Source organism: Notothenia rossii (genome assembly GCF_949606895.1).
Source record: "Notothenia rossii genome assembly, chromosome: 2".
Taxonomy (NCBI): Eukaryota; Metazoa; Chordata; class Actinopteri; order Perciformes; family Nototheniidae; genus Notothenia; species Notothenia rossii.
In genome coordinates, this window is record NC_136904.1 from 14,510,044 (window position 1) to 14,535,521 (window position 25,478).

At 39.7% G+C, this 25,478-nt stretch overlaps 1 protein-coding gene across 1 annotated transcript in view; it reads left to right on the forward strand.

Moving 5' to 3' along the window:
* Nucleotides 1–25,478, forward strand: part of LOC307028392 (CUB and sushi domain-containing protein 1) — a 424,819-nt gene that overhangs the window by 90,841 nt on the left and 308,500 nt on the right. The window contains exon 2 of the mRNA XM_079663374.1: nt 3,434–3,650. Within this exon, the coding sequence (XP_079519500.1) occupies nt 3,434–3,650 (217 nt within the window). The remainder of the gene's footprint in view (nt 1–3,433; nt 3,651–25,478) is intronic.

A 25,478-nucleotide genomic window follows, 5' to 3' on the forward strand; every position in this document is an offset into this window, starting at 1 on the left:
ACCAGCTCCTTGTTATACTTGTTAAATATGGAAAAAAATATTCAAGTATTCATCTGAATTTTACCTGAACATGTCTCACGACAGTAACTTTGTTCAGCCCTGCATGCACATTTGAAATTAAAGTGAACATTGATAACAGAGGAAAAGCCTGTGGGATATAAATCAAACAACCATACCTGAAGGATTTAAGCATGTGTTTTAATGAACACTGTCAGTGTGCGTGTAAGCATTTGCGTCTGCACAGCACTCGATTGAGATTCTGTATGAAGCAGCTTTTTAAAATACTGTTTTCAACTGTGGCAATTGAATAATAGCCTTTCTTTTAAATATATTCAATTCCGTTTTTCCAGCACTCATGGGTATGTCATTGTAGCATAAGGTGAATGCAGGCTTTGTTAAACCGCTTTTGAAGACTTTTACCATATTTTGATGATTATCAGGATTATCTTGAGAGGAAATGCTATTTTCGTCATAATGAAGTTGACACATCTGGTAGTGAGGCTCATGGATTTCCATTAAATCTGGTATACACGATGACGCCCCCCTCATCTATTGGTTCAATCATTGGGTCACCATTTTTCTCCTCCAGCACTTTGATTCATGATTAAGAACTGTGCCTGTTTGTTAACAGCCCTAAGTTAAGATGATAAACATGGTTATCATCTTACCTGTTAGATATACAAATGTTAGCATTGTCACTGTGAGCATGTTAGCTGAATGCTGATCATGCATTTAGTTCAAAGCAACACTATGCCAAGGTACAGCCTCACTCTACTGTCATTTCTTTCAAGGTGTGTTGGGTGTCTTGCTCGCTAGGACAGCTGTTGGAAACACTGACCATATGGTCTCGGTTACTGGTCAGTTTATCAGAAAAGCCTACACTCAACTAGCAAAATCCAAGCACGGAAAACAAGGGTGAGGCTTAAAGCTTAATCATCAAAGAGGCACGTAGAAAAACTTTTTACTGAAATGCCTGGAGAAAGTGCGGTGCTAGAACATGGCATCCGGCCTGATGCAAATATCCGCTGAATTCTACTTATCCCATCTGCTCGAAGGGGGCAGGGGAAGGTCTGGCATCGGAAGAGAATGTGGACATAAAGAGAGAGGCAGAATGAGAGACACACACAAAGAAGGCTGAGGGGGAGAGGTGAATTGGGTTGGAAAGACGGTGGAGAACAATCTGAAATTAATCTGGACACTCCAGATGGTATGAAGTTTGTGTATGTGTGTGTGAGCACGCGTACATATGCCTGTCTCTGTGCTGCCAGCCTTCCGTTAGAGCCTGTCTATACTGTAGGTATTTACGTGTGTTTCTGGGTGTTGTGTTACTTCAGACAAACAAGAACATCTGGTTTGTGCACAATGCGGACGTTTTAATCTCATTTAGAGTGGAAAACACAAAAAACACAGAAAGAGACGAACACCAATTTACTTTGTTAGCATTTGCTTGACTAGATTGTGACCTAGAAGATAGTGTCTCTGTAGTGCACAATGCATTATTTTGTGTGCTCACGATGATATAAGGTTAATAAATCAATAGCCTTCACTATCTGAGAAACAATTACTGCTGGCTTTCATGCTCTCCCTTACTCACACACACACACACACACACACACACACACACACACACACACACACACACACACACACACACACACACACACACACACACACACACACACACACACACACACACACACACACACACACACACACACTTTGCACAACTTGTCCTGTATATTGCAATTGCTTTAGGAGTGCAATGCGTAACATGTTTCTTGAGGAGAGAGAAGCAGAGGATGAAATGTGGCAAAAAAGAAGTGAAGACAGAGTTTGTAAGCGAGCAAAGAGAAGTGGATACTCAAAGGAGACATACTGTAAAACAGGGTCCTTAAATACTGATTGTGTTATTTAATATTATTACTATTTGGCTTCGCGTTTTGCTTTGACATCTGATTCTACACTATTTTAACCATATAATACTTATTTTGTTTAATAGAAGTTACTTTGGGAACCACAACTGTTAATCTGGTCAGTTTTGTTTTCCTTTAGTGCTTGTCTTCTCTGGATTGTTTTGTTCTGTTTTTGTTTAGTGCAGTCTTTGGTTTTATTTTGTCTGCTGCAGTTACATGTACTGTAAAGACTTCCTCAGATTTGTTACACATTAACATAGCTGTTGGCTGCTTTAAGAGCTGCTTTATTATTTATTTACTGCCTTTTTTGTTTCGCTGAACTTCACACTTAAAAGCTGTTCATGAATTCTTCAAAACCCAGCCAGCTGTATAGAGTCTGTTCTGCTGTCCATGTGTGTGTGCAGCTCTGTCCCCCGTGAGATACGCTCATACATGTACATGCTATTAGTCGGCAGCGACTGACACCCAGTGGAACTGTCGAGTGCCTAAAGTACTGCTGAGATAGCACAGATGAATGTAAAGATGGCCTCTACACCAGATCATATCCCCCCTCATACCAAGGAACATGTTATCAGATGACAACGACGTTTCTCTAACTTTAAAACAAGTTCAAGCAAGTTGTTTTAGACAATTATAATACCATATTTTGGCGGATACATTTATACATTTGAAGGTGGACATAATGCTAATGTTCTGTGTAATGGACTGCTTTTATAACATACTCTCTGCTTAAGCTGGTTTAGCTTGTATGCGTACATTTGTGCATGTGCAAATATTATAGTTAATGTAAATGACATACATAAGCTATGTTCAATATTAGGATTGTACAAATTCTAATGCCTGCATATTTGAATGTTAAAGTATTTAATTTCATGGGATTTTTACGAGTGACCATTGGGATCAAATGGTACATGCTGTTAAAACAACACCATACAGTAATCTGTGCAAGTGTGTAAAGGTGTATGTGTCAAGTTATGTCTGGTTAGAGGTTAGTGGATCACAGCACTAGGATTAAAAGGTTAGCAGCCTTGAATCTAAATATATACTGTATGCACTCATATGCATCACTGTATGAAAGCTTTTCATGGCATATGCTCCGGTGTCATGGGAGTCTGTGAGCCATGTGTTGCATTATGTTGGAGTCGCACGCGAGGACAGGGGCTTGTTATCTAGTAACACTTGGCCTGGCACATATCACATATTTTAGCTGTGCTCACTTAGTTTTCCCCAACACTACCAATTACATTTTTTTTAAAGGTCTTGGAGGACATAACATAAACATGTATAATTAACTTTCATCGCAGTGGCATGAATCTAAATTCCCTCTTTTTTTAAACCCTGTAAATACCTGTACACACGTGAAAGATAAAAGGCACAGGATAGAAATGTCTGTTTCTTTAATATCTGAAGTATGCAAGGCAGGAATCAAATGCATGATTTTACGTCTAAATGATATACTTTAATGCAGATTTGAGATCCTCCTATTCTAATATGATGATGTCCTTATCTCTCTCTTCCAGTTGAATCTTGTGGTGGTGTCGTCCAGGGACTGAATGGCTCCATAGAGTCGCCGGGTTTCCCCCACGGCTACCCCAACTACGCCAACTGTACATGGCTGATAATAACAGGGGAGAGGAACCGGATCCAGCTAACCTTCGTCACGCTGGCGCTGGAGGAAGACTTTGATATTGTATCAGTTTACGATGGACAACCGTCGCCTGGCAACCTAAAAATGAGGTTAGAAATGATTATTTCATTTACAGTTTGATCTTCAATCTGCTTCTCTATTTCTATCTCTGCCATCTTTCTCTTCAAACCTCCCTGACTCTCAGTTTGAGTGTTACCCATCCTCTTCTCCATCTATACTCATCAACTTCTTCTGAACAGACACTCAACATTTGGACAACATCATATTTGTCATACTTGTCCCTACCAAGATGTAAAATGACACAGTTACTATGAAGTCAAAGAACAGCGTCAGCTTTCATTTGATGGTATTTTCTTTCATTTTCGCAAAGTAGTTGGACAATATAATTGAAGATCTATCAAAGCAGACACTTTGACAAAGATTTGAAAGGTTACTTAATCGAACTCTAAATATGTCATCAGTAACACAATCCTCTGGATTATAGCATATATGTGCCAGTACATTTGCAAGCACAGTTCAGATGAAAACAATGCAGTTTGTTTGTGTATTTTTGGAGAAAAGATTATAGTTTGTGTGTTTCATGAGAGGTCCTGTCATATGAGGAGACACAACTTACACTCCACACACATCACAGCATGTTATATGATATGGAGTTTCTGAATATATATTTATTCGTTTTTCATTCTTTGATTCTAGCTATAAATAGTTCTAACTTGATTCCTCAAATTATGCTGTTAGCGTTTAAATGTTTATGTTCTCCTTTGATCAACAACAATGTGCAGGAAAATATGGTGTCAGTCATTAATGAATTGGTTGCACCAGCATTGCAGAAAGGGCAGATACAGTACAGCACACAGAGCTGGCTCACTGTGGGAAGCTTATTCATAGAGTCGGCTGTGTGTAGGAGGGATGAGCTGGGAATGCACCAAGTGGTGTTAGAGGTTGGTGATGCAGTTATGGATAACAGTGGGTTTTTCCTTGAAAACATGATATAGCTGTATTGTGTCAATGTTAGAGTTGTTTCACTGGCTGGAGGAGAAGAGTGCAGACTGCAGACTACACTGAGTGGACGGTTTGAGTGGAGGCTCACAGTACAGAACGGCTTTATTTTGAGCAAAGGTTCTCACAATCAGGTCTCTTTCTCCAGTTTATTGCTTTTTGCAAAGCTTAGTCTGCTGTAAACACAGATATTGTCAAAATTGTATTTGTGATAAATGAATATAGAGTTTGGGAAGTTCAGTATTTAACATTGAAACACCTTATTGAACTCTATGTCAGAACAGTGACTGAATTTAACTTATTCTAGTTCATTTCATTCTTTCCGACTGTTAGTTGTGAAGAGTAATGTTTGTTTGCCGCGCGTAGGACTTTTGCCATTGATGTATCAATCAGGATTGTTTGTTAATTCAAATCTACTCTGCACTACCACCCTCATCTGTTCAGCACGATGCTTCTCGTTTGACAGATTGCTTGTCTTTTAGATCCACAACAAGCCAGTAGGACCAAGAGAGTTTAGTTTGGCCTTGTGTTTTGCTTGCCTCAGTGAAACGTGGTGTGATTAGCTCATAAGATCTTACAACATAAGGCCTAAGAGACCACTTGTTGAAGCACTGATTAATAAGAAGCTTCACAGTGTTCACTTTCAAGATGTCTTTCGGTAAGTAAAGCTCAAATATATCTGTGAAATGTCTCCTGCGGGGGGAGAGGGACATCTCCACCTGGACGGACCGTGCTTAGTGTGTCAGCAATCTGCTGCTATGTTTACGAGAGCACAACTTATTAGATAGAGCTTACCTCTTATTGTGCAATCAAAGTGCACCAGATCGAAGCATTTAACTTTAAAATATCCTTGACATCTGCAGAAGAAAGCCTAACACCAGGCTGCACCTACAGTAGGAAACACCCCCCCCCCCCCCGGATGGTATCACCAGAGTTTGCCGACTGCAGGACTTATTTTAGTTGGAATGACGCATGCACCAAAAAAGGCCATTGCTCTTTAGAACTAGTGGTGGCATGACAACAGTAGAGTTACTGTACCAGTGACTCACCTGTGTCCTGCCCTTTTCTCAGATCAGTTGCTGTGTATTGCTCCTTCAACTGTGTAGCAAGACAATAATGTGCTCCTGCGAAATCAGTGCTGTTATGTGACACTTTTTGCGGGTTTTACTAACACCTGCAGCATCACCTTATAGGCAGAAGCGTTAGTAGCAGCTTATAACACCTGGATTACATCATTGTAAAAGGTGGATGTGGAAGCTGTAACCCTTCTCCAGTAGCCAGCCCTGTAATGGGTGTTAAGGTGTTAATTAGCTCTGGGGTTATTTAGCAGTCACATTATTGGATACCAGCTGTGTTTCTACTGTTCTTCTGCAAACCTTGAAATGTTAAAGATCCATAAAAGAGTAGAGCATTAGTTTCTTCTAGAGCTGCCTTAAGTGCAGTGAGCACTCGCAGTGAACCCATTCCCGATGTCATTTAGAGCAAGTGACTAAGCTGGGAGCTGCGGTGCTCATTCTCTCCTCCGCGCAGCTCCTCTGTTGATGTTAGCACTTCTGTGAATGGTGTGGACATGACTGAGGAGAGACCCCTCGTCGGCCTTCTTTTGTGCCTGCAGGGTCTCCCTGGTGAGTGTCATGGTGGGCAAAGCTTCAGCCCAGCTTATAGGGATTCCAGCTCTAGCTGAGTGTCAGTAGCTTTTAAATCACAACTCAACACCCTCTCTTTGCTTATTAGATTGTAAAATGGGTTTTTTCAATAAATATTAGAGCTTATTCCAACAATCCTGCTGCTGCTTTTTCTCTGTCTAAGCTATATGAGGGGCAGTGGTCAACCGGTTGACTTAAGACCCTCCTCCTCCCAGCATTTCGCTGAAATGACTTGCTGATATGAACCCATCAGGCTTTCCACATTGACAGTGGGATGAAGCCAAGAGGAGCTGACTGCCCTCTCTTTGTTCACAAAGAGAAGCACGGAAGAGGCAGGATATATCTTTCTCTCGCAGCCACCCCTCCAACTGCCCTCAGACCCTGTGTGTGGGGAATGCTGATATCTCATATATAGAGAGAAGAGCTGACCCTGCATCTGTGGCCTCTTCTCTCCAGCCCCAGCTGTGCGTCAGCAGCGGTAACTCTACTCCATCCCACTCACTCCGATGAGTGATGTCAACAGTGTGAAAATATTCATTTCTGAAATTGAAAATCTTCCCTCATACAGGGACCACTGCCTGCCATAAAGTGCCATAGGAGAATTTTTTGTAATGCTTTTTTTTTCATCACTGAACAAGAAAACAAGTCATCACTCGCCCACAGGTTCAGAGGGAGTTAAACTAAAAAAATAACTTGCAATTTAGTATCACTTTACATTTCTATTGTTTGTCACTTTGATAATAGTCATGCCTCCCTGGAAAAGAAAGTGAAGTTTATTGCGGTGGAACTGGTGTCTCTGATGTATTGTCTCTTGCCTTTGTTAAGTGCCCTTCTATCAGTATTGGGTAATTTTACTTTGAAACACAATCTTAAGGGTAGAAGATTTGAAACTTCAGTTTGCCATTTCCCCCGCACCAAGGGATGCCTTTTGTAAATCCTCTACTACCAGTGAAGACGGCACAGGCATTTGTCAGATCCAGATCCCACTGTGACCTAAGATTTTCATCGTCATAACTACACTGTAGCTATATGTTCGTATGACCAATAAAAGCCTTGAAAGGAGTGGCCGATTTAGTGGCGTAGTGGAGTTAAACATTCAAGATTAAACTGTACAGCCATTCTGCTCACGGTGGTAATTAGTTGGTAATATTAGAAGAAAGTCAAATATGAAATTGACGCTGACATTCACTGACATCATAACATCAGTCTTTAAATCTGGAGAAAGCTGTTTGTCTATATTAGTTTTTAAAGTATTGAACTGTGGGCCTAACCTAAAGCTCGGAAAAAGCCCCTACCCATGGGATCATGATCACATTATTCGATCCCAAAGACACTCAACACCAAGCCAGATTTTTCCGTTTGGCACCACTCCAGACTATATCAAATACATACAAATTGTCTGTCCTAGGTCATTCAATAGTTTATGTCTCTTGGAAAGTAAAACAAAACCTTAAGATTTTCTCTCTGAATCTTTTTTACAAAATCACACACATTTGGGCTTTTCTACTTTGTCTTTTTGAATCACTAATACAACACTTAAAGCCACTGAGCTTCCCCAGAAACACTTAGGAGAGGCCTTAGATAGAGGCAACTCCCCCTTTCTGGTCTATGTTGGTGTGGTTTTTTAAGCTTAAATAAGATCAACCTTACACCTAGACCATGTGTTAATTATTCTAACAGTGACAACGAGGCTTCCCTACACTTAGCAATGTTTTAATTTTAACCCAAACCACAATGTGTCTCTAACCTTCACATAGTAATTAACCAAACACAAGATCTTTAGCTACCTTTAGCTACATTTTTCAACAATGTTTAGTAACAGCATTTTTTGGGATATAATATATCTTCCAGCTGATATGGGCATCAGATAAGAAAGTACAAGTTCTAGTCATTGTTATACATTTCGTACAACGCCCAAAGACCCACATAATTGTGTTAACTTTTGGTTTCTGACCTACAATGAACCAGTTTTCCTACTAAGATGAAAAATAGATGTTCGGTTTCAAAATGTCGCTGGAATTTACTACTTAGTTTCTCAAAGCCAGAAAGAGAGTGATTATGTAGTCAGGTCAGAGGGTAAAGCAGGTCAAACCATTGATATTCCTAACGCCATGTGCCCTGCGGTCCCGTGTCAGCGGCCCACAGAGTCTCTGCTGAACACGAGACGTTGGCAGAAGTGGTTTGTCAAGCTGCACTTGGACCAAGTTAAGTGATACCTTTTTGATGTCGGGAGATTTTTCACTCTGTATGTGAACCACACTCCAGCAATTTAATGAGTTACTCAGAAAATCACAAACTTCATGCCATACTATTTATTTAGAACAGGGTGCAAAAATGTCATCCCTCCTCAGGTCTCCTTCAGTTCAAATACTATCCACACTAAAAATCCACTTGTGTTTATCTCATCCCTCCTGACTTAGAGAGCCTTTATTTATTCAGGGAGGAGTTATACTGAGAGCCATGCTGTCTTTTTAAGAAAAACTCTACATACAGTACAACCTCAATCTACTCCTGGACTGCTATTATGTCCTAACTGGCTTTATGCGCTGGAAAAAAAAAGCTGCTCCAAAAACAAGTAAGAAAATAAGGAAAACAAGGTGTCCTCGCTTGTACTACATAGAACAATCTGCCAATTGTTATATATCAAAGTATTTTTAATTATGCTGAACTTATTTTTACAGATACTATAGGAATTTAAATAAATCTTCACGCTTATTCGGACAGGTCTCGTTTTTTTTGTAATTCAAATTAATTTAGACTATTCATATAAAATATTATTTTGCGATTCTCCTGGGGCCAAGACAAACTAGAAAGGTTCTGATGTTGGCGTTTTGTTCATGGTGACAGGATAAAGATAGAAACAGGTTTTCAAAATCAGAACCAGAAGAATTCCTTTATCCGTCTCACAAAGCGGAAATTGACATTGTTACAGAAAAGTAAAGGTAGAGAAGAAAAAAGAACATCATTATATAAAAGCATGCACATAGTAATTAAAATAGAATATACATTATTACAATATACAGAAGTACACATTTCATGCTTTAATAATTCCTTTTGTTTTAATGAGCTGTCAATGTAACTGATAAAGGAAATCCTTTCTGTGTATAACACATTCAAAAGTTTATCCGAAAAAAATTAACATCAGATAATTTGTGCAAATCCAGTGCATATCTAGAAGTGATTTTTTTCTACAACAACAACAACAACAACAACAAGAAAACAATGTCCAATTCAAAGTCTGACATTTGGAATATGCCAACCTAATCGGGGCTGCTGAAGCCTTATGTAAGCTTCAGATACACTTTGGAATACATGTTTGGCTCAACCTGTTAAGCCCCTGTCACACTGTCCCGAAATTGACACCCGATGGACACACGATTAAGGAAATGTTCAAATTCGGCTCTGATCGTAACAACATCGGGCCATTCGTGAGGGCATCTTAAGCCATCGTATGACCGCCGGTGGAGTTTCTCAGGGTCCGGCAGCAACTTCGGGAGCGGTGGCAACATCTTTGGCATCACAAAGCATTGCCGAAGGACCTTGTGAAGGTTCATTTTCGTGTTGACTTCGTGTGTCCATTTTGCCCTTCGTAAGGCATTCGTGAGGGCATCTTAAGCCCTCGTATGACCGCCGGTGGAATTTATCAGGCTCCGGCAGCAACTTCGGGAGCGGTGGCAAAATCTTTGGCATGCCAAAGATGGCTTAAGATGCCCTCACGCATGGCCCGATGTTGCTACGATCAGAGCCAAATTTGAACATTTCCTTTATCGTGTGTAGGGTTGTGTATCGTTTGAATTTCCACGATTCTGATTCAGATTCCGATTCTACTTTTTGATTCCGGTTCTTAACGGTTCTCAATTCCGATTCTTTGTGGGGCAGGGTAAAAACAATGCATGTAACGTATTTTATTTGTGTTGTTCATTCATATCTTATTTTACTATTATTTTACTATTTTATTTATGCATATTTTTGTATCTCTCCAGTTTAAAACGATATGTCTGGTTTACTGTCCTATAGTATACATTGGAATTATTTCAAACCTGTTTCATCCCATTAATTATAAAGGAGTGCCTTGGAAATATGTGTTTACATAAATTGTGATCAAACCGTTTTAGACCCACTGAGATAACGTAAACTAAAGTTAACTATCTAAACACTCAGAATCCTTTACCTCACTGAGCCTCTCAGTCTGACAGGAGAGGACTCTCCCTCCACATCATTGTAGAAACATCTTCTTCTAACATCCGTTAGAGCAGCTAGCACCAGATGCTAATAACAACAGCGCTGGTACCGGTGCAGTGCACCCTCCCTTTCTCCCTCGCTCGCTCCCACGCTCACTAGCACTTTGGCTGTGAACTGCGGGTGCCAGATAAGCCAACATCCCCCATTTTCATCACTTACAGCGCCCATTGTACAAGGCAAATTAAAACTGTAACCGGGATGAAAAGGGTGTTACATTTACTTAATTATGAATGTTGTTACATCAAGGCCGAAAATTAGGATGAGCACCAATTTTTTTTTCCCTCCCAGAGCTGCCAGCGCAGCGCCTCCACAGATCTGGCGCCCTAGGCCTAGGGCTAGGCGAACATCTATAACGCCAGTGCGACGGGCCGGTGTCAGTACCATATGTGTTCGGCCTACCATATGTGTTCGGGGTCCGTCGCTTACCAATGACGTCACGCATTGTGATTGGCTGGTGATGGTGATCTTCGTTTTTCCCCCGTTTTTTTTTCAAATTGAATTTATTGAAAACTCCAATATCAACGTAAGAGCTTGTGCCTCTTCGGGGGGTGCTAACACTTAACCACACACGTTATTGTTAACTTTCTCCGTCTTTATATGTAGATACTACTTTTCTCCGTTAATCTCCGTCACGTTGTTTCCAAAGCAACAACAACTTCCTGTCAACAGCGCTACCTCTCCTTCAAAATAAAAGCTTGTCAAGCCAAGCCAAATTACACTTAAGACATACACAACTGCAACGAAAGTAACAAACACAATGCGATATCCTTTTCAATTTCAAAGAACACAAATTGGGTTACATTAACAAATAACTCTAAAACAACAATGCTGTGTAGAATAACAAAATGAATGCCGTGAATACACCGAAATCCGCGTGTTGAAGCGGTTTGCTGCTGATTACGCCCCCCCCCCCGAATATTCGGACAAAGTAAAGAATGAAGTGTATGTCTAAATGTTAGCACCCCCCGAAGAGGCTCAAGCTCTTACGTTGAGTTTGGAGCTTCAATACATTCGGAAATCTGGCTGTGTAAAATGTCCTCTTGGGTTGCTGTACAGCCAATGCGTGACGTCATTAGTAAACGACGGACCCCGAACACATATGGTAGGCCGAACACATATGGTACCTACACCGGCCCTGGTCTCAGGTTACGCTTTAGGAAGTGTAGGTACAACGCTACATTTCCCGCCCCGCCGCAGTCATACAATAGGCTACGGAGAGCAGCGAGAAACATTTCCTCAGGCATCGAAAAGCGGAACAGAAATTCACATTTCTAAATGATGCTGTTGGAATCGAAATGTTGGAACCGGTTCCGAACCGGAAGCGGTTCTCGTTACCCAACCCTAATCGTGTGTCCATCTGGTTGTTTTATTGCACAACAAAATCATGTAAACATATTATGTAAATAACCCAATTTGTGTTCTGTGAAACTAAAAAGGATATAATATATTATTTTGAAGGCGAGGAAGTTGTTGTTGCTATGGAAACAACATGACGGAGAAAACTTAATATCTTCTACATATAAAGACGGAGAAAGTAAAGAACAAAGTCAGAAAATATCAGTACAGTATCATAATACTTTAACATAATTGTTTGTGTTACTTTCGTTGCAGTTGTATGTCTTAAATGTAAGGTAAATGTTGCCTTCGTGCGTGGTTCGGGGCCACCTTTGTGCGAAATTCACAATTCCATATTCGTGTGTCCATCGGGTGTCAATTTCGGGACAGTGTGACAGGGGCTTTAAGCCCTGAGCCTGTTTTTCAGGTCTCAGGCTCAAAAAGGACATTCCCAGAACAAATAACCATCTACACTTCTAAAAGGTGGAAATTAATAATCCTTTTTCTCAAAGCAAGGTTACATCTGTGAGTTGGATGTAGAAGTGTCAGAATCAATATAGATGTTTTTATTTTTAAAGTAATTTCAGATTGAACATAGTAAAAAAATGTAAATGATAGTGTCCGTCCAAAAAAAGAAAATTACTTATAGTGAAAACCACCCTTGAATGATGGTAAGGTAGACTAAAAGCTTTAGGAATCCAAAGTAAAACATATAATAAGTACCCTGTATCAAGATTGATGCGAAACAAGTGAAATTCTAACTTTTTAGAGAGGTTTAGCAACAAAAAAACACTTCTGGGGGTCATTTGGGTGGATTTGATCTATCGACCTTGGTCGATTTTGATGATTGACATCTCTTTTTAACCGCTAGAGTCAATGGAATCGAGGGGAGGTTCCACATACACACACACGTTGCCAAATAAGGAGTGAGAGTGACGCGTAGCCAAAACCGGCAGCTCCATACAGTCTGGTGGCTACCATTAGCAGCTAATATTTATTCTCCGATCTTTACATAAAAATGGAATTATGGATTATCAATAATTTTTTCAAAGGGACAGACACATTATTAACCTATGGATCAACCCTCAGCAGCGGTTTTTTCATTTTAATGCCATTGAACACGACTTTTGATCAGAATAACAGCTAAGGTGAGACGATCTCCCGTTTGCTCCGTAATGCTACGTGTTGTGATGTCTGTGTCTGTCACGAATTCTGATCGCTCAGTGATGATACTAAACTTTTGTTTGAACTACACTTGGAAAAGAAAAGTACTTTCATTGGAATTTTGTATGCATAGCAGTTATTTATTGACTCAGTTGTTCTGCAAATGTTGTCCCGCTTGTTGAGAAAAAGACTGCATACATAGGGTGACCAGGTCCCAACAAACCAAATGTGGGACAAGGAGTTTGTTTGTGTGGGACAATGTGGGACACCCTCTCAACAGCACCCTTTTGTACACCACATGACATTTTCTTTGCTATCTCAGAGTCTGGAAAAATGGTCGGCGCTAGCTTGTTACCACATTCATTTGACCAGTATGATTGGGAGTGTTGCACTGCATGGTAAACACTGGTTATTTCTGCTGCTGTTACCTTGTCTGAGTGGCCATCATTTTTTTGTTTGAGTAGGAATGTCTCCATAGAGTGGAATGTCTCTTTTTGAGCGACACTTTTCTTGTGAGAATCAGATTCTCGGTCTTTTGACGTCGTATTCACCGCCATGTGAAATTGAAAAATGACTCTTGCAAAGATTGCAAAAAAACTCTCTGAGAGTCGCCCGCACTGGCTTCACCCACGGGTAAGTGTCTTCCCAGTCTTTGTTGTATGTGCATCTTCTTTTTCTTCTTAGCTGTAGTTTCCTCCATTTTCCATAACCTGCTGCGTCGCCTGCGTTATTGATCTTCGTTGTTGTTGTTTGGCAGGGCCGCGGGGGTGTGTGTGTGAATGAGTTACTCTCATTGGTTAACACTTGACCAGCACCCGCAGTGTGTTACAGTTTGATTGACAGCAAAATACAGTCCCGTGATGATAGCCTTCCCTGCTTTTTCAACAGCCATTGGACCAATCTGATTTTAGAAAAGCGTTTCAGCCAATTGAAATGAAATATGCGGGACATCGTCTCAATTTGCTGGATGCACCAAAAGTCGTGAACATGCTCTGCAGTCCCGCGCAAAGCGGGACATCTGGTCACCCTATGCATACATGGATTCAGTTACAAATGATTAAAAAAACTGTTTCAATCTTTATATCTTGATCCAATTATTGAGTATTATTATTGGTTCTTTTTTGACTTGTACTTTTAAGAAAATGTAAAACTGGAAATCCCTTGAACTACATAATAACAACCAAACATCAAACTGCTGAAATATACAATATAAATAAATATGAATTCCTCTGGTAGAATAGTTGGCATATGGAGATAAGACTGCATACTGTATCTAAGGGAATTGAAAGGTTTCCAACATTTTGTAGGTCAGCAATCTAACATTAAGCACGATGATGATAAAGAACATGCCGACAAAAGAGGAACTCCTTTGCATGTTGCCAGCAGTTAGAGGAAAGATGTGTGGCAAATTAATTATTTCAACTATTCATGAAATCTTCAAATAAAAAGTAATTGCCTCTTCCACTTGATGGTTTGGATCACAATTGATTTGGCACTTGTTGCAGTGGTCAGAGAAATGTGTTTATTGTGCACAATGCATTATGTATACAAAGCTGCTGGATAGCCTAGCAATATCTAATAAACTATGTGTGAAAATAAGCATCTCATACTCTAATTATTTCTGTCCTCATGCTCTGGATACATTAATCAATGTGTCGACTGCGCACAGGCCTGAGTGCGTCAGGTGCTTGTCTGGATATGAAGCTGTGTGTTTTCACGCCTATGTATTGGCTCATGCATGTGTGCATGTGTATGAATGTGAGACCATGCACCTGCGTTCTGTGACATTTAATTATGGAGGACATCAATTATGGCCCTTAATGGCTGTGTTTAATCAAAGCAATTAAGTTAAAGTTACATACTTTCCATCACATTACATTCATTTAGCTGACACTTTTATCCAAAGAGACTTACAATAGGGCTTTAGCTATAAAAACAAACACATGGTGCCACATTTATAGCACACTTTGGAACTGCTCATATCAGCAATTCACACACACACACACACACACACACACACACACACACACACACACACACACACACACACACACACACACACACACACACACACACACACAGACACACACACACACACACACACACACACACACACACACACACATACACTCACTCACTCACTCACTCACTCACTCACTCACTCACTCACTCGCACACGCACACACACACAGATAATAAGGCTGCTGATTGTCCTGGGCCTTGGCATTCAAGAGAGACCTTACACTACCTCCGCTCCACTGCATCTCAGAAAGGCAACATTGTTTGTGGAAACACTAATAACTATTTAATCATTACTCGACCCACTTTATTTGACTTTCTTGGACTGCTTATTGCTTAAATAGCACATGTGTTCCTTATTTGACAAACAATGTCAGCAACCGATTCTGCTCTGTCATTATGGGCATGTGGCTGACAATTCTATCCTTAACCTGATCCTAACCTTTCATACTTCTCTACTTTTGCTCTTTCTCTCTGCCTTTCCTACCTGCATTGAAATGTTACTCAAACATTCTCTTTACTTTGAGGATCTAGCATCACTTTGCCACATTTAAGGCAAACTCTCTTTACAGAATTCACAAATATGATGGGATTATAGGATTTATAGATATAGATAGACCATCTCCACTCTTACTTTAAAGCTAATCTGAATAAGAGCACTCTGTTATCTGTTGTCGGTGTCAAAGGAATTTGTAGCCAATGCATATTATGATTTCTATACTATTCAACAATGATTTGACAGTGATGCTATGTGTTGTGGTATTGCTAAGGAAACAACATGCATAGGCATTTTCAGCAACTACAAATAATTTTATGAGAAAATGTGTTTATCATAGTTATAATTAATGATGAAATAAGTGAGTACGTTTTTACATAAACAGTACACGATGGATGAGAGATCCAGACACAGAAAAAGTGTGTGTTTGTGTTTGTAGGATAGAGAAACAAGTCAGCTACCATATTTGTATTGCACACAAGTTTGCACAATGTAACACACACTGAAGTGCAGTTAATGCCCACACATACACACACTATAAGTTTTCAGTTGCTCCATTGGTCACCAACTTCCCTGGTTTATTGTTGCTCTCAAACCTTTCCTCTCTGCTTCTCTCCTCTCCTCACTCCTCACCTCTCAGTTTCAATCGTTCATGTTTTGTCTTTGTCAAGCTGCGAACCATAAGTATTTATTCATTCACTTGAATAATAATAGCAGTGAGGAAAGACAGAGGGGGTTATAATGTCAACAACATTTCTGAATTACTCAGAAATGTATATTTTATATTTTTGCTGCTGCTTAAATAGAGGCTTATTATTAAAACAATTGCTTTCATAGGCAGCTGGTAGGTAGGCGTAAGAAAGACAAAAAAAGGGAAAAACTGTTTATGAACAAATGGCAATAATAGTTTATCCAGTAAGATTTGAATCTTAATTCATCCCATTTAATTCTAAGCTTGATTGTTCTATTTTACAATGTTATTATATAAACTCCCTTTCAGTAATTGTATGATATCTCCTGGCTTTTGCTACAGCCCACTATTTGAGATCTTTATGTTGATGTTACAGTAAAACAGCCAGAACAGAGCCAAAGGTTAAAATAAAGTATTGTCCAACTAACAATGTATCCCAGTAAAGTTTGGATACTGAAAACAATTAAAACCAATCAAGAACATTCACAAAGTAACCTTTTCAAACTTATCACAAAAAAACAATTTCTCTGCAACATCTTCTAAGCAAAACACAGACACATACACCCACACAAACTAAGGCTACCCCCAGTAACATCGGAGGGGAAAAAAATACTTTTCTGAGAAAAATAGGCCAACACTAGATAACCAGGCAATGGAACTAATCCAAGACTACCGCTAGGGAAGTAAGGAGAGAACTGAAGAGAAGAAGAATGAGGAGAGAGAAGGTAGGGCTGCTGGGGGAGGAGAGAGAGAGACAAAAGGATACTGAGAAAAAGACATAGGGCCAGAGAATAACTCTCACACAGACATACACACACACACACACACACACACACACACACACACACACACACACACACACACACACACACACACACACACACACACACACACATGCACACACACACACACACACACACACACACACACACACACACACACACACACACACACACACACACACACACACACACACACACACACACACACACACACACACACACACACACACACAGGATGCTAAAGCTAGTAGAACTAAGTCCCTGTGCGGTTGGCGGGTCTGTCCGTCTGTCTGTGTCTCTTTGTATTCTTGATAATTCTCTAAGCTGCTTCGACTTGTCACCATCACATCAGAAAGTAAGATAAGAGTTCAACGGAGATGAAAACTAAAAAGAATATGCGTGATATCTGAAGAATAAGCATTTATATTTATTTTTAAATCCTTTTGTTTATACATTTTTTCAACTTTCTGTCCAACAGAGCGCTGCAGCCACACAGTGGCTAACACCAGTTACATCTGGAGTTATATTTGTCCATGTAGGCTTAAAGGAAAACTGCGCTGAAGACTACTTTGACTAGCTTTACAAACACTCCTACAGTGGGCATGAAAGGTAGCTTTTAAAGTCTGTAGCTTCATTCTTTTGGAGGATGGCAGCTGCATCTAGCACCGCAGTTACAGTACATTTCAACCTGTTTTACAGAAGAAACATCAATATGTGCACAGAGGCTTCCCAACCTGCTCATCTAGCATAATCCACATCTCCTGCTGCATGTCTGAATGCTCATTATGTTCCAGACAATCAATTTTTTTGCCAACACATGGCTGAATAAGCAGTTTCCATTGCTCCTGGGGTGGTGAGCTGTGTATGTTTAGTGCAAGCCTTGTTTTGTTTTATGGGGCTGCAGTTAACAATTACTGTTATTATCAAAATACCTTAATGGTCAATCAATTAATCATGCAGTCCATAAAAAAGTCAGTAGACAATAGTTAAACATGCAGCTTCACAATTGATCAGGCCCCAAGGTCAGAAGCCAGAATATACATTTACAATAACATAAATAAATAGATAAAAGCTGCAAAACCTGAATCTGAATGCAGTAAATGTGTGTAAAGTTACATTGTTGTTAGTTACTGATTGACCAAGCAATCACCGTTAGTTATTAATAAATGGTATGGCACAACGTTTGTGTTATTATTTTAGCACAACATCTTTATTGAGAATATTTCTATAAAGCTATGGTATTTACTTTTGCTATGTATTTTCTCACATGACTATTACTAACATTCCTGTCGATTTATAGACACCATTGGTGTTCATCATAGGATTCAGAAATACTGCTTTATACCCCAGATTCAAAGTTAGCGGGGAGTATTTTGTCGTGAATGAAAGTGACCGGCAGGAGGTACGGTTGCTGGAGCAGGCTGAGGACTGATGCTGCGTTCAGCTGTTGGGATGGACCGTTGGACTGATGAGAACATTTAGATCCGCAGGCCTCCCGCCTCAGCGAACACCTGTTACTGCTGGGACACAGCGGGGGGGAAGGGATACAGAGGGAAAGATGAGGCAATAGACATATAAAGTTACAGGTAGAAACAGGGATGGAGCCGTGTGACAGCATATGAAGAAGAGAGAATGAAAAAGAAATACATCTGTATGCCAGTGGCTAGACACACTTACTGTACACAGAGACACACGTACGCAGAGTTCTTGAGGTATGCTGTCTTTAATATAGCTGCCTACCTAAACTCCAGTCCCTTTTATTCAGACATCTGCAGTAAAAGTTTAATTTACCGTGGATCCAGCCATGTCACGGAAGTTTCACCTCAGGGAGTTATCAGACTTACAAAAACAAGAAATGTCCAAAACACTATACTGGATTTTTTCCCCCCAGTAAACATAACAAAGCTGAGTTAACAACCTGAACAAACAGCCTCTTTCTGAAGAAGGCTTTTTGTGCAGCTTTGTACGCGGCTTGTGTTTGAATAAATGTGCTTTGCATTTGCCAAGAGTGCCCGAAACCTTTCTTCCTTTTTTAAAACTTTTTTCTTCCCCACCTAAAAGCACTTTTCTTACAGTTATCTGAACTTCCTAGCACCCTGGACCTTACCTTTTTTTGATCAGACTGAAACTTTAGCTTACACAGTTGTACAACATTTAAGCAAAATGCTAGAAACCGGGTTGAAAAGTGACAACAAGGAGCTACCAAAGTAAAGAATAAAAAGAGAACATCTCCACAGGTTACCAAAACTGATCTCATCACAAACATAAGACACAATGCAGAAGAGGCATCACCAAAAATACATTTGACAATTTGAAACACAGCTCTACTGGATAAGAAATCGGCATAACATAAGCGTACATGAATAGTTCACCATGAGCATCGTCCACCAACAGTGGTGTCATTCACTTTCTTTTAAAACAATACATTGCTGCCATCCATGTGTAGTTCTTTTCTAGCCATATGATATTCTGCTGCTATTTGTAGATACTGGCAGGCAATTATTTCTGCGCACAGGAGGTGACAAACTTCGAGACTAACAAGAATGAGCACCAATAACAAAGCATCACCTCCCTGTGCCATTCATATCTACTAAAGTGTTTGTTACAGCTGTGAAGCTGCTTTATTTTGAGCTATGCCAGTAGATCAGATCCAATCAGTTTAGGTTATACTTGAAAATATGTCTTTTTATTTATATATATTGAAAAATATGTGTTTCACTGCCCTGTCTGTTTTAAAAGTAAGTCTCATGTCAAAACAAACTAAAAATAATGGTTATGGTAACACCTCACCCAATGTCATTGTGTACTACCACTTTCTGCAATTTCTGCTGAAGGAAAAAACTTACAACAAAGTAAAGCTCCTGTAAAATAATGAGTTCTTGGTACTGACCGCTCAGAGCTACAGTATTTGATTTCAGAGAAAGGAATACATGCATCATAAACAAAACAACTTGTGGAGATACAGTATATTTTGGTCCCGTTGAGTTTCAGACAGTCTCTTTGTTTCTTTTTCTAATTTGTTTGTTTGTTTGTTGCTGCTGTGTTTCAATTGGATGAGTGTAGCAGCTGTTGGTACTTACAGGTGTAACTGACTTCCAGACTGTGATTGACAGCCATTACAAAAAGAGGCCTTTGATTAAAATAAGGCCTGAGTGTAATTGAGATCAGAGCTGCAGGGGAAATAACAGTTTGTGCAATTCATGTCTGTTCTGTAATTATTATGTTTGCTTGTTTGTTTTGTTCAAATTCCTTAATTCCCCCCCCCCCCCCCTTTTCAATCAAATCCTACTCATTTTAAAGTGATCCAGTATGTATAAGCCATATTATTTCAATCCCTTCATAAACCGGTCGTTCATAAAGTGAACCTCAATATTTATGGCTCTTAAATGTTTCAATGCTGCTCTTTAGTTTGTTAGATTCAACTTTTTTGACAGTGCTACTTTTAATGGGCTGTTTTCACATTCATTTTAATGTCACAGCTGTTGTCAAAGTTTAAAATGTGAGAAGTGAAGCCGTAAAATGCTTGGATTGGAATGTGCAAGACATTGCGAAATGTCAATGGGATATAAAATAATTATCAAAATAGAAGCAAAATAAAAACTAAACTCCAGTAGATAAATACAAATGGATATTTCTGCTGCTAGCACTCACCATCATCTACGATGTCAACAACGCCATTATAATATTTATGTGGCCGCTGTTTGTTTATGCTTATTCACCTGCACTGACGTAAACTCAAACCATGACCGTCCTACATGAATAACTGAATTACTCATCACACATTAGTATTTCCACCAGGAGACAGAGCTAAAGTATCACCTGAGATACATGTACATTGTGACACTCAAGGCAACAGTCACATCTATAGCAACAGCCATTCCTAACGTTTTCTTATTTAGCTCTATCCCTTAGGCATAGCGCTTGATTTGTATTTTGCATTGCAAAACATCATACATCATAGGATGTTATGTGCACAGGCATTTAGACACAGGCCCCTGGCGCTCCCCTGCACACTGGCTGACTGGCTGACTGACTGACTAACCGGCTGGCTGAATGGCTGCCTGTCATTTGTAGAACATCTGAGCTGGCATTTCTCCAGAAAAATCTACTGTTGTTTCAGCACCCTTTGGGTGTTTGTTGAGTGGTAATATGGAATCTGCACTTCCTGAAAATACAGAACAAATTGTTTGTTTCAGACACATCAAGGTAAAGCCTGGCTGATAAAAAGCCAGAGTATTGAAATGCCTCCAAAAACGTACATTTTTTTATACAGATACATCAAAGTACCTAGAGGAAAGCTTTGATATCCGAGGCAAAAACCAAATGATGCTCTCCAATTTCTATCTTTCCGTTTTATTCATACATCCAGAAATACGAGTTATTTTCATGCTTCACACTTTAACAACCTTTTGCTAAATGGCCGACCGAAAGTACTACTTCATCATTCATACAGTACTACATACAAAACAATGACAGTCATTTTTAAAGTGCTCTTCAGATTCTAGTTCTTAAGATTATAAGTCTTAAGTCTTTTACTCATTGAAAACTACATGTAGGATATTGGTGATTCCCCCCCCCCCCCCTGTATCTTATTCACAATATGTAAATGCTTTGATTATGTTGCTTCAAAATATCTAGAGACAGAATGTATAGTTATTTACAGGGAACTTTTGAACATATATATATATATATATATATATATATATATATATATATATATATATATATATATACACATACACATATTTAAGGATGAAACAGTGTGTGTCCTTATTTTTTGATACAGTAAATAAACCACTTATCAATGCTAACCTCAGCTCTTTTTCCATCGATTTGACTTTCATTTGCTCAAGTTTTGCTTTCATTCACCCCAAAAAAAGTTTAACATCTGAAGATTATGAAGAGTACAAAGTCCCATGAACTGATAGTAGTATGTAAAATACTGATATTTATCATCTCTAGTATGTTATATTGAAAAAGGAAATGCTCTAAAACTAAAAGTAGTAGAAAAAAGGTACTAAGTGATGTATTCACTCATTGATACAAAACAAAGTGTCAGAGATTAGCTCTGATTCTCCAACTGTTAGGAGTTCAATTGTCTTGATGCCATGGGATTTGGATCTGAGGATTTGCATTAAGTGGAGAGTCTGGTCGGAGACGTGAGAGCTTGGCATAGAGGCTGCTGGTGGTTTCCCTCTGCCACCCTCTGGGGTGAGAGAGCTGTGGCTTCCCTAGGATTATGGGACTTCTGTGTTTCCTCTCAGAGCCACAGGGGGCCAGCTGCTGCTGGTCATAGCATGGGCACTGTCAAAAGAGTTAGTAAAGGACAGCAATGGAGCAATGTAAATGTAACGGGCCAATACAAATCTTCAGCCCAAATTACAAACAACACAACAGATTGTAATCAGATTTGAGAAACAACGTTAAATCTGGCTCGTTAACTTAAATTAAATGTTACTGTTGCATTGTTCCACATAATTTTATCTGAATCAACATCATTTTAAAAAAGCCAATAAATTGATTACTGTTGACTTTTCGGTAAAGTTTGAGAAAGGTGTGACTTTTCACTCCTGACCTTAGGAACAGGCATCACGTAAACTACTAACAACGGTGAAATAATAGAAGTAGTAATGTTCCTTTATACATTTTGACTTGTCTTACTGCAAGATTAAAACGACTGGGTCTACCAATAAAAGTAACTATGGCTTGTTTTGCTCAAGAGTCTAATAAAGTCATGACGGTGGGCCAACATGCACATGAAATAAATTAAATTCAGCATTCATTTATTATTTACACCTATGCTTTTCTTACCATGTCGAAATGACTCCCATGGGAAAGGCCTATGTGATCTTCTTTGTTGAGTAATATGCATTAATAACCAATTACATTTGTCAAATGATTAGCACAGCATTGGTGAGAGGCGTGTAAGTGTAACACCTCAGGGTCAAATGAGGGTGTAGAGCTGGATGTCACTGAAACAGATGTAACTGTGCAGCGTTGTTCTCTCACTATTACAAAATAGGCTACTTATCTGATATTGTTTGTTACTGCTACAGACCTTTACTTATAATCAGCTCCGTTGAGGGTTTCAATGAACCAATTCTCACCCATCTCTGGCATGAGGCTCACAAATGATCTGGCTTTGACCTCCTCAGGGTATGCAAACAAGCAGAAGTGTTTGTGAACAAACAAAGTTCGAGTCTGTTTTTTGACTTCAAGGTTTAATTCTTAGATACAGACAAATGTGTGGGGACCGTGGAAGACAGTATGGTGGGAGTATTTAAATGTCAGATTTGCTTATGTGGGTTGCTAGCATTGTGGATGATTGGAACATTTATTCTGTGGCTTGTTTGTGTGAGTGTATGTGTCCACACATGCATTTGTGAGTAGGTGTTGGAGTTGGCGTTTATTTCTGTCAATTTGTGAGGTTCTCAGTCATTACTATCTGGATTGTGTGTGTGCAAAATACAACCAGTGACATCTACTGTATATTGAGAATCAGGTCTGGACATTGTCTGAGGTTTCCCTTTCTCACATGGAGCAAACAACAGGAGATTGTTCGTATCAGAAGCGTTCTCACTTACTGGAAATACTCAAATATTTGGTTTGGCGAGGGGTGGTTCCTGGGAACAGCATGAATGAGACATTACTTACAACACGACCACGTAGTTGGCTCATAACATGGTCCTAAATACCGGTTCTGTGTTCTTGCTCGATCTTTCTGATGATTTTGGTTTCAGCACTTACAGACGGAATGATCTAGTCTTATTGACTCTCTAGTTTGACATCCTTTTAGTCTTTGTGCTATGGCCCTTTTTCTTCAACCTCGGATGTTTTGTTTATTTTCCGGTTTGTGCCAGCCGTGATAAAAATGCCTCTAAGTGTGCATGCGCTCACTGTGAATGTGTTTGCAGCTCTATTGACACATGAGTTTAATCCGACAACACACACATGTATTACTAGGGATCTGGCAGGTAAAGTTGTTTTAATGTGTAGTCTTAATGCTTTGGACATTTGCATTCCCACATGCTCCTTCATAATGTCCATATACTGTAAGGTCGATGTCTAAGTGCATGTGTGAAAGAGGCATTATATAACTGCACATTTACATAAATACTGTATGTCTTCCACTGCCTGTGGAAAAAAATTGAAAAACCCGTCAAATATCAATCAACATGGTAGGATTTTGCCTGTATTTGTGTAAAAGCTCAATGCTAAGAAAAGTGTATTTACCTTTTAAGCAGACTTTATCTTGACTCCCATGAATTGAGCTCAGAGATCTCACCCGTGGACATACCTACAAACTGTTCGCAGAGACATGAAAAGGCATCCATAAGTTTGTTTTTCTCTAGGCAAGCAGTACAGTTTCCAAAAACTGAACTAAGTCTCATATCAGCCGTTGAGTCAGCATGCTTTGCATATTTGTAGTCCTGTGGCCAATTGCAGCACATTACCTGGCCTGACTTTGAATTTCTTTTTTTGCTGCAGAGGACCACCAGATTGCTTTAGCAACTGATGGCGAGATGGTCGATTGACAGCTGACGGATTAGTGTCTCACAGCGATGAGCAAATCACAGTTTCTTCTTATGCTTTTCATCTTTTTCTAATTCAAAACCTTACAAATAAATTTAGAGTTTCTTACGGTCAACTTTCTGCCTTTTTTACTCACACACACACACACACACACACACACACACACACACACACACACACACACACACACACACACACACACACACACACACACACACACACACACACACACACACACACACACACACACACACACACACACACACACACACACACACAATGATTTGACTCAGAAACCTGCTTAGGGGTATGCAGACTTCTACTTAATATACATATTACAAAGTTGTTAATATTATAGTTTATACACTCACCTGTTCCTGCCTGACAGACAGTACTGCAAGTGAGTGTGTGTGTGTGTGTGTGTGTGTGTGTGTGTGTGTGTGTGTGCGCGCGTGTGTGTGTGTGTGTGTGTGTGTGTGTGTGTGTGTGTGTGTGTGTGTGTGTGTGTGTGTGTGTGTGTGTGTGTGTGTGTGTGTGTGTGTGTGTGTGTGTGTGTGTGTGTGTGTGTGTGTGTGTGTGTGTGTGTGTGTGTGTGTGTGTGTGTGTGTGTGTGTGTGCAGACTAAAAGAGAGGGCAGTGTGAAGAGATGGCAATATACAGACGGCTGACGGAAGGAAGATAATGTCAAATATAGTGATGGAAAAAGAATGAGGCCAGACAAAGTGTGAAGAGATAAGGATAAGCTCACTTTTGTGGCAAAAAGATTTTCAGCGCCTTAAAAATAGTTTGGAGTGCATGGTGGGCCAAAACCAATTGTTCAGTCCTTGTCTCGCTTATAGTCCTTGTCTCCAACTATAATATTGTGACTTCTCGTAGGATTTTGTTAGAATTTTTTTTAAGAAGATGGCGCTCAGAACAGCTGTCATGTCTTAATCTCGTCCTCAACCCAAGCCCTAAGCATGAAATATTAAAGAGAAAAACTTCACATCGTTGTTGGACAGTACTTTTTT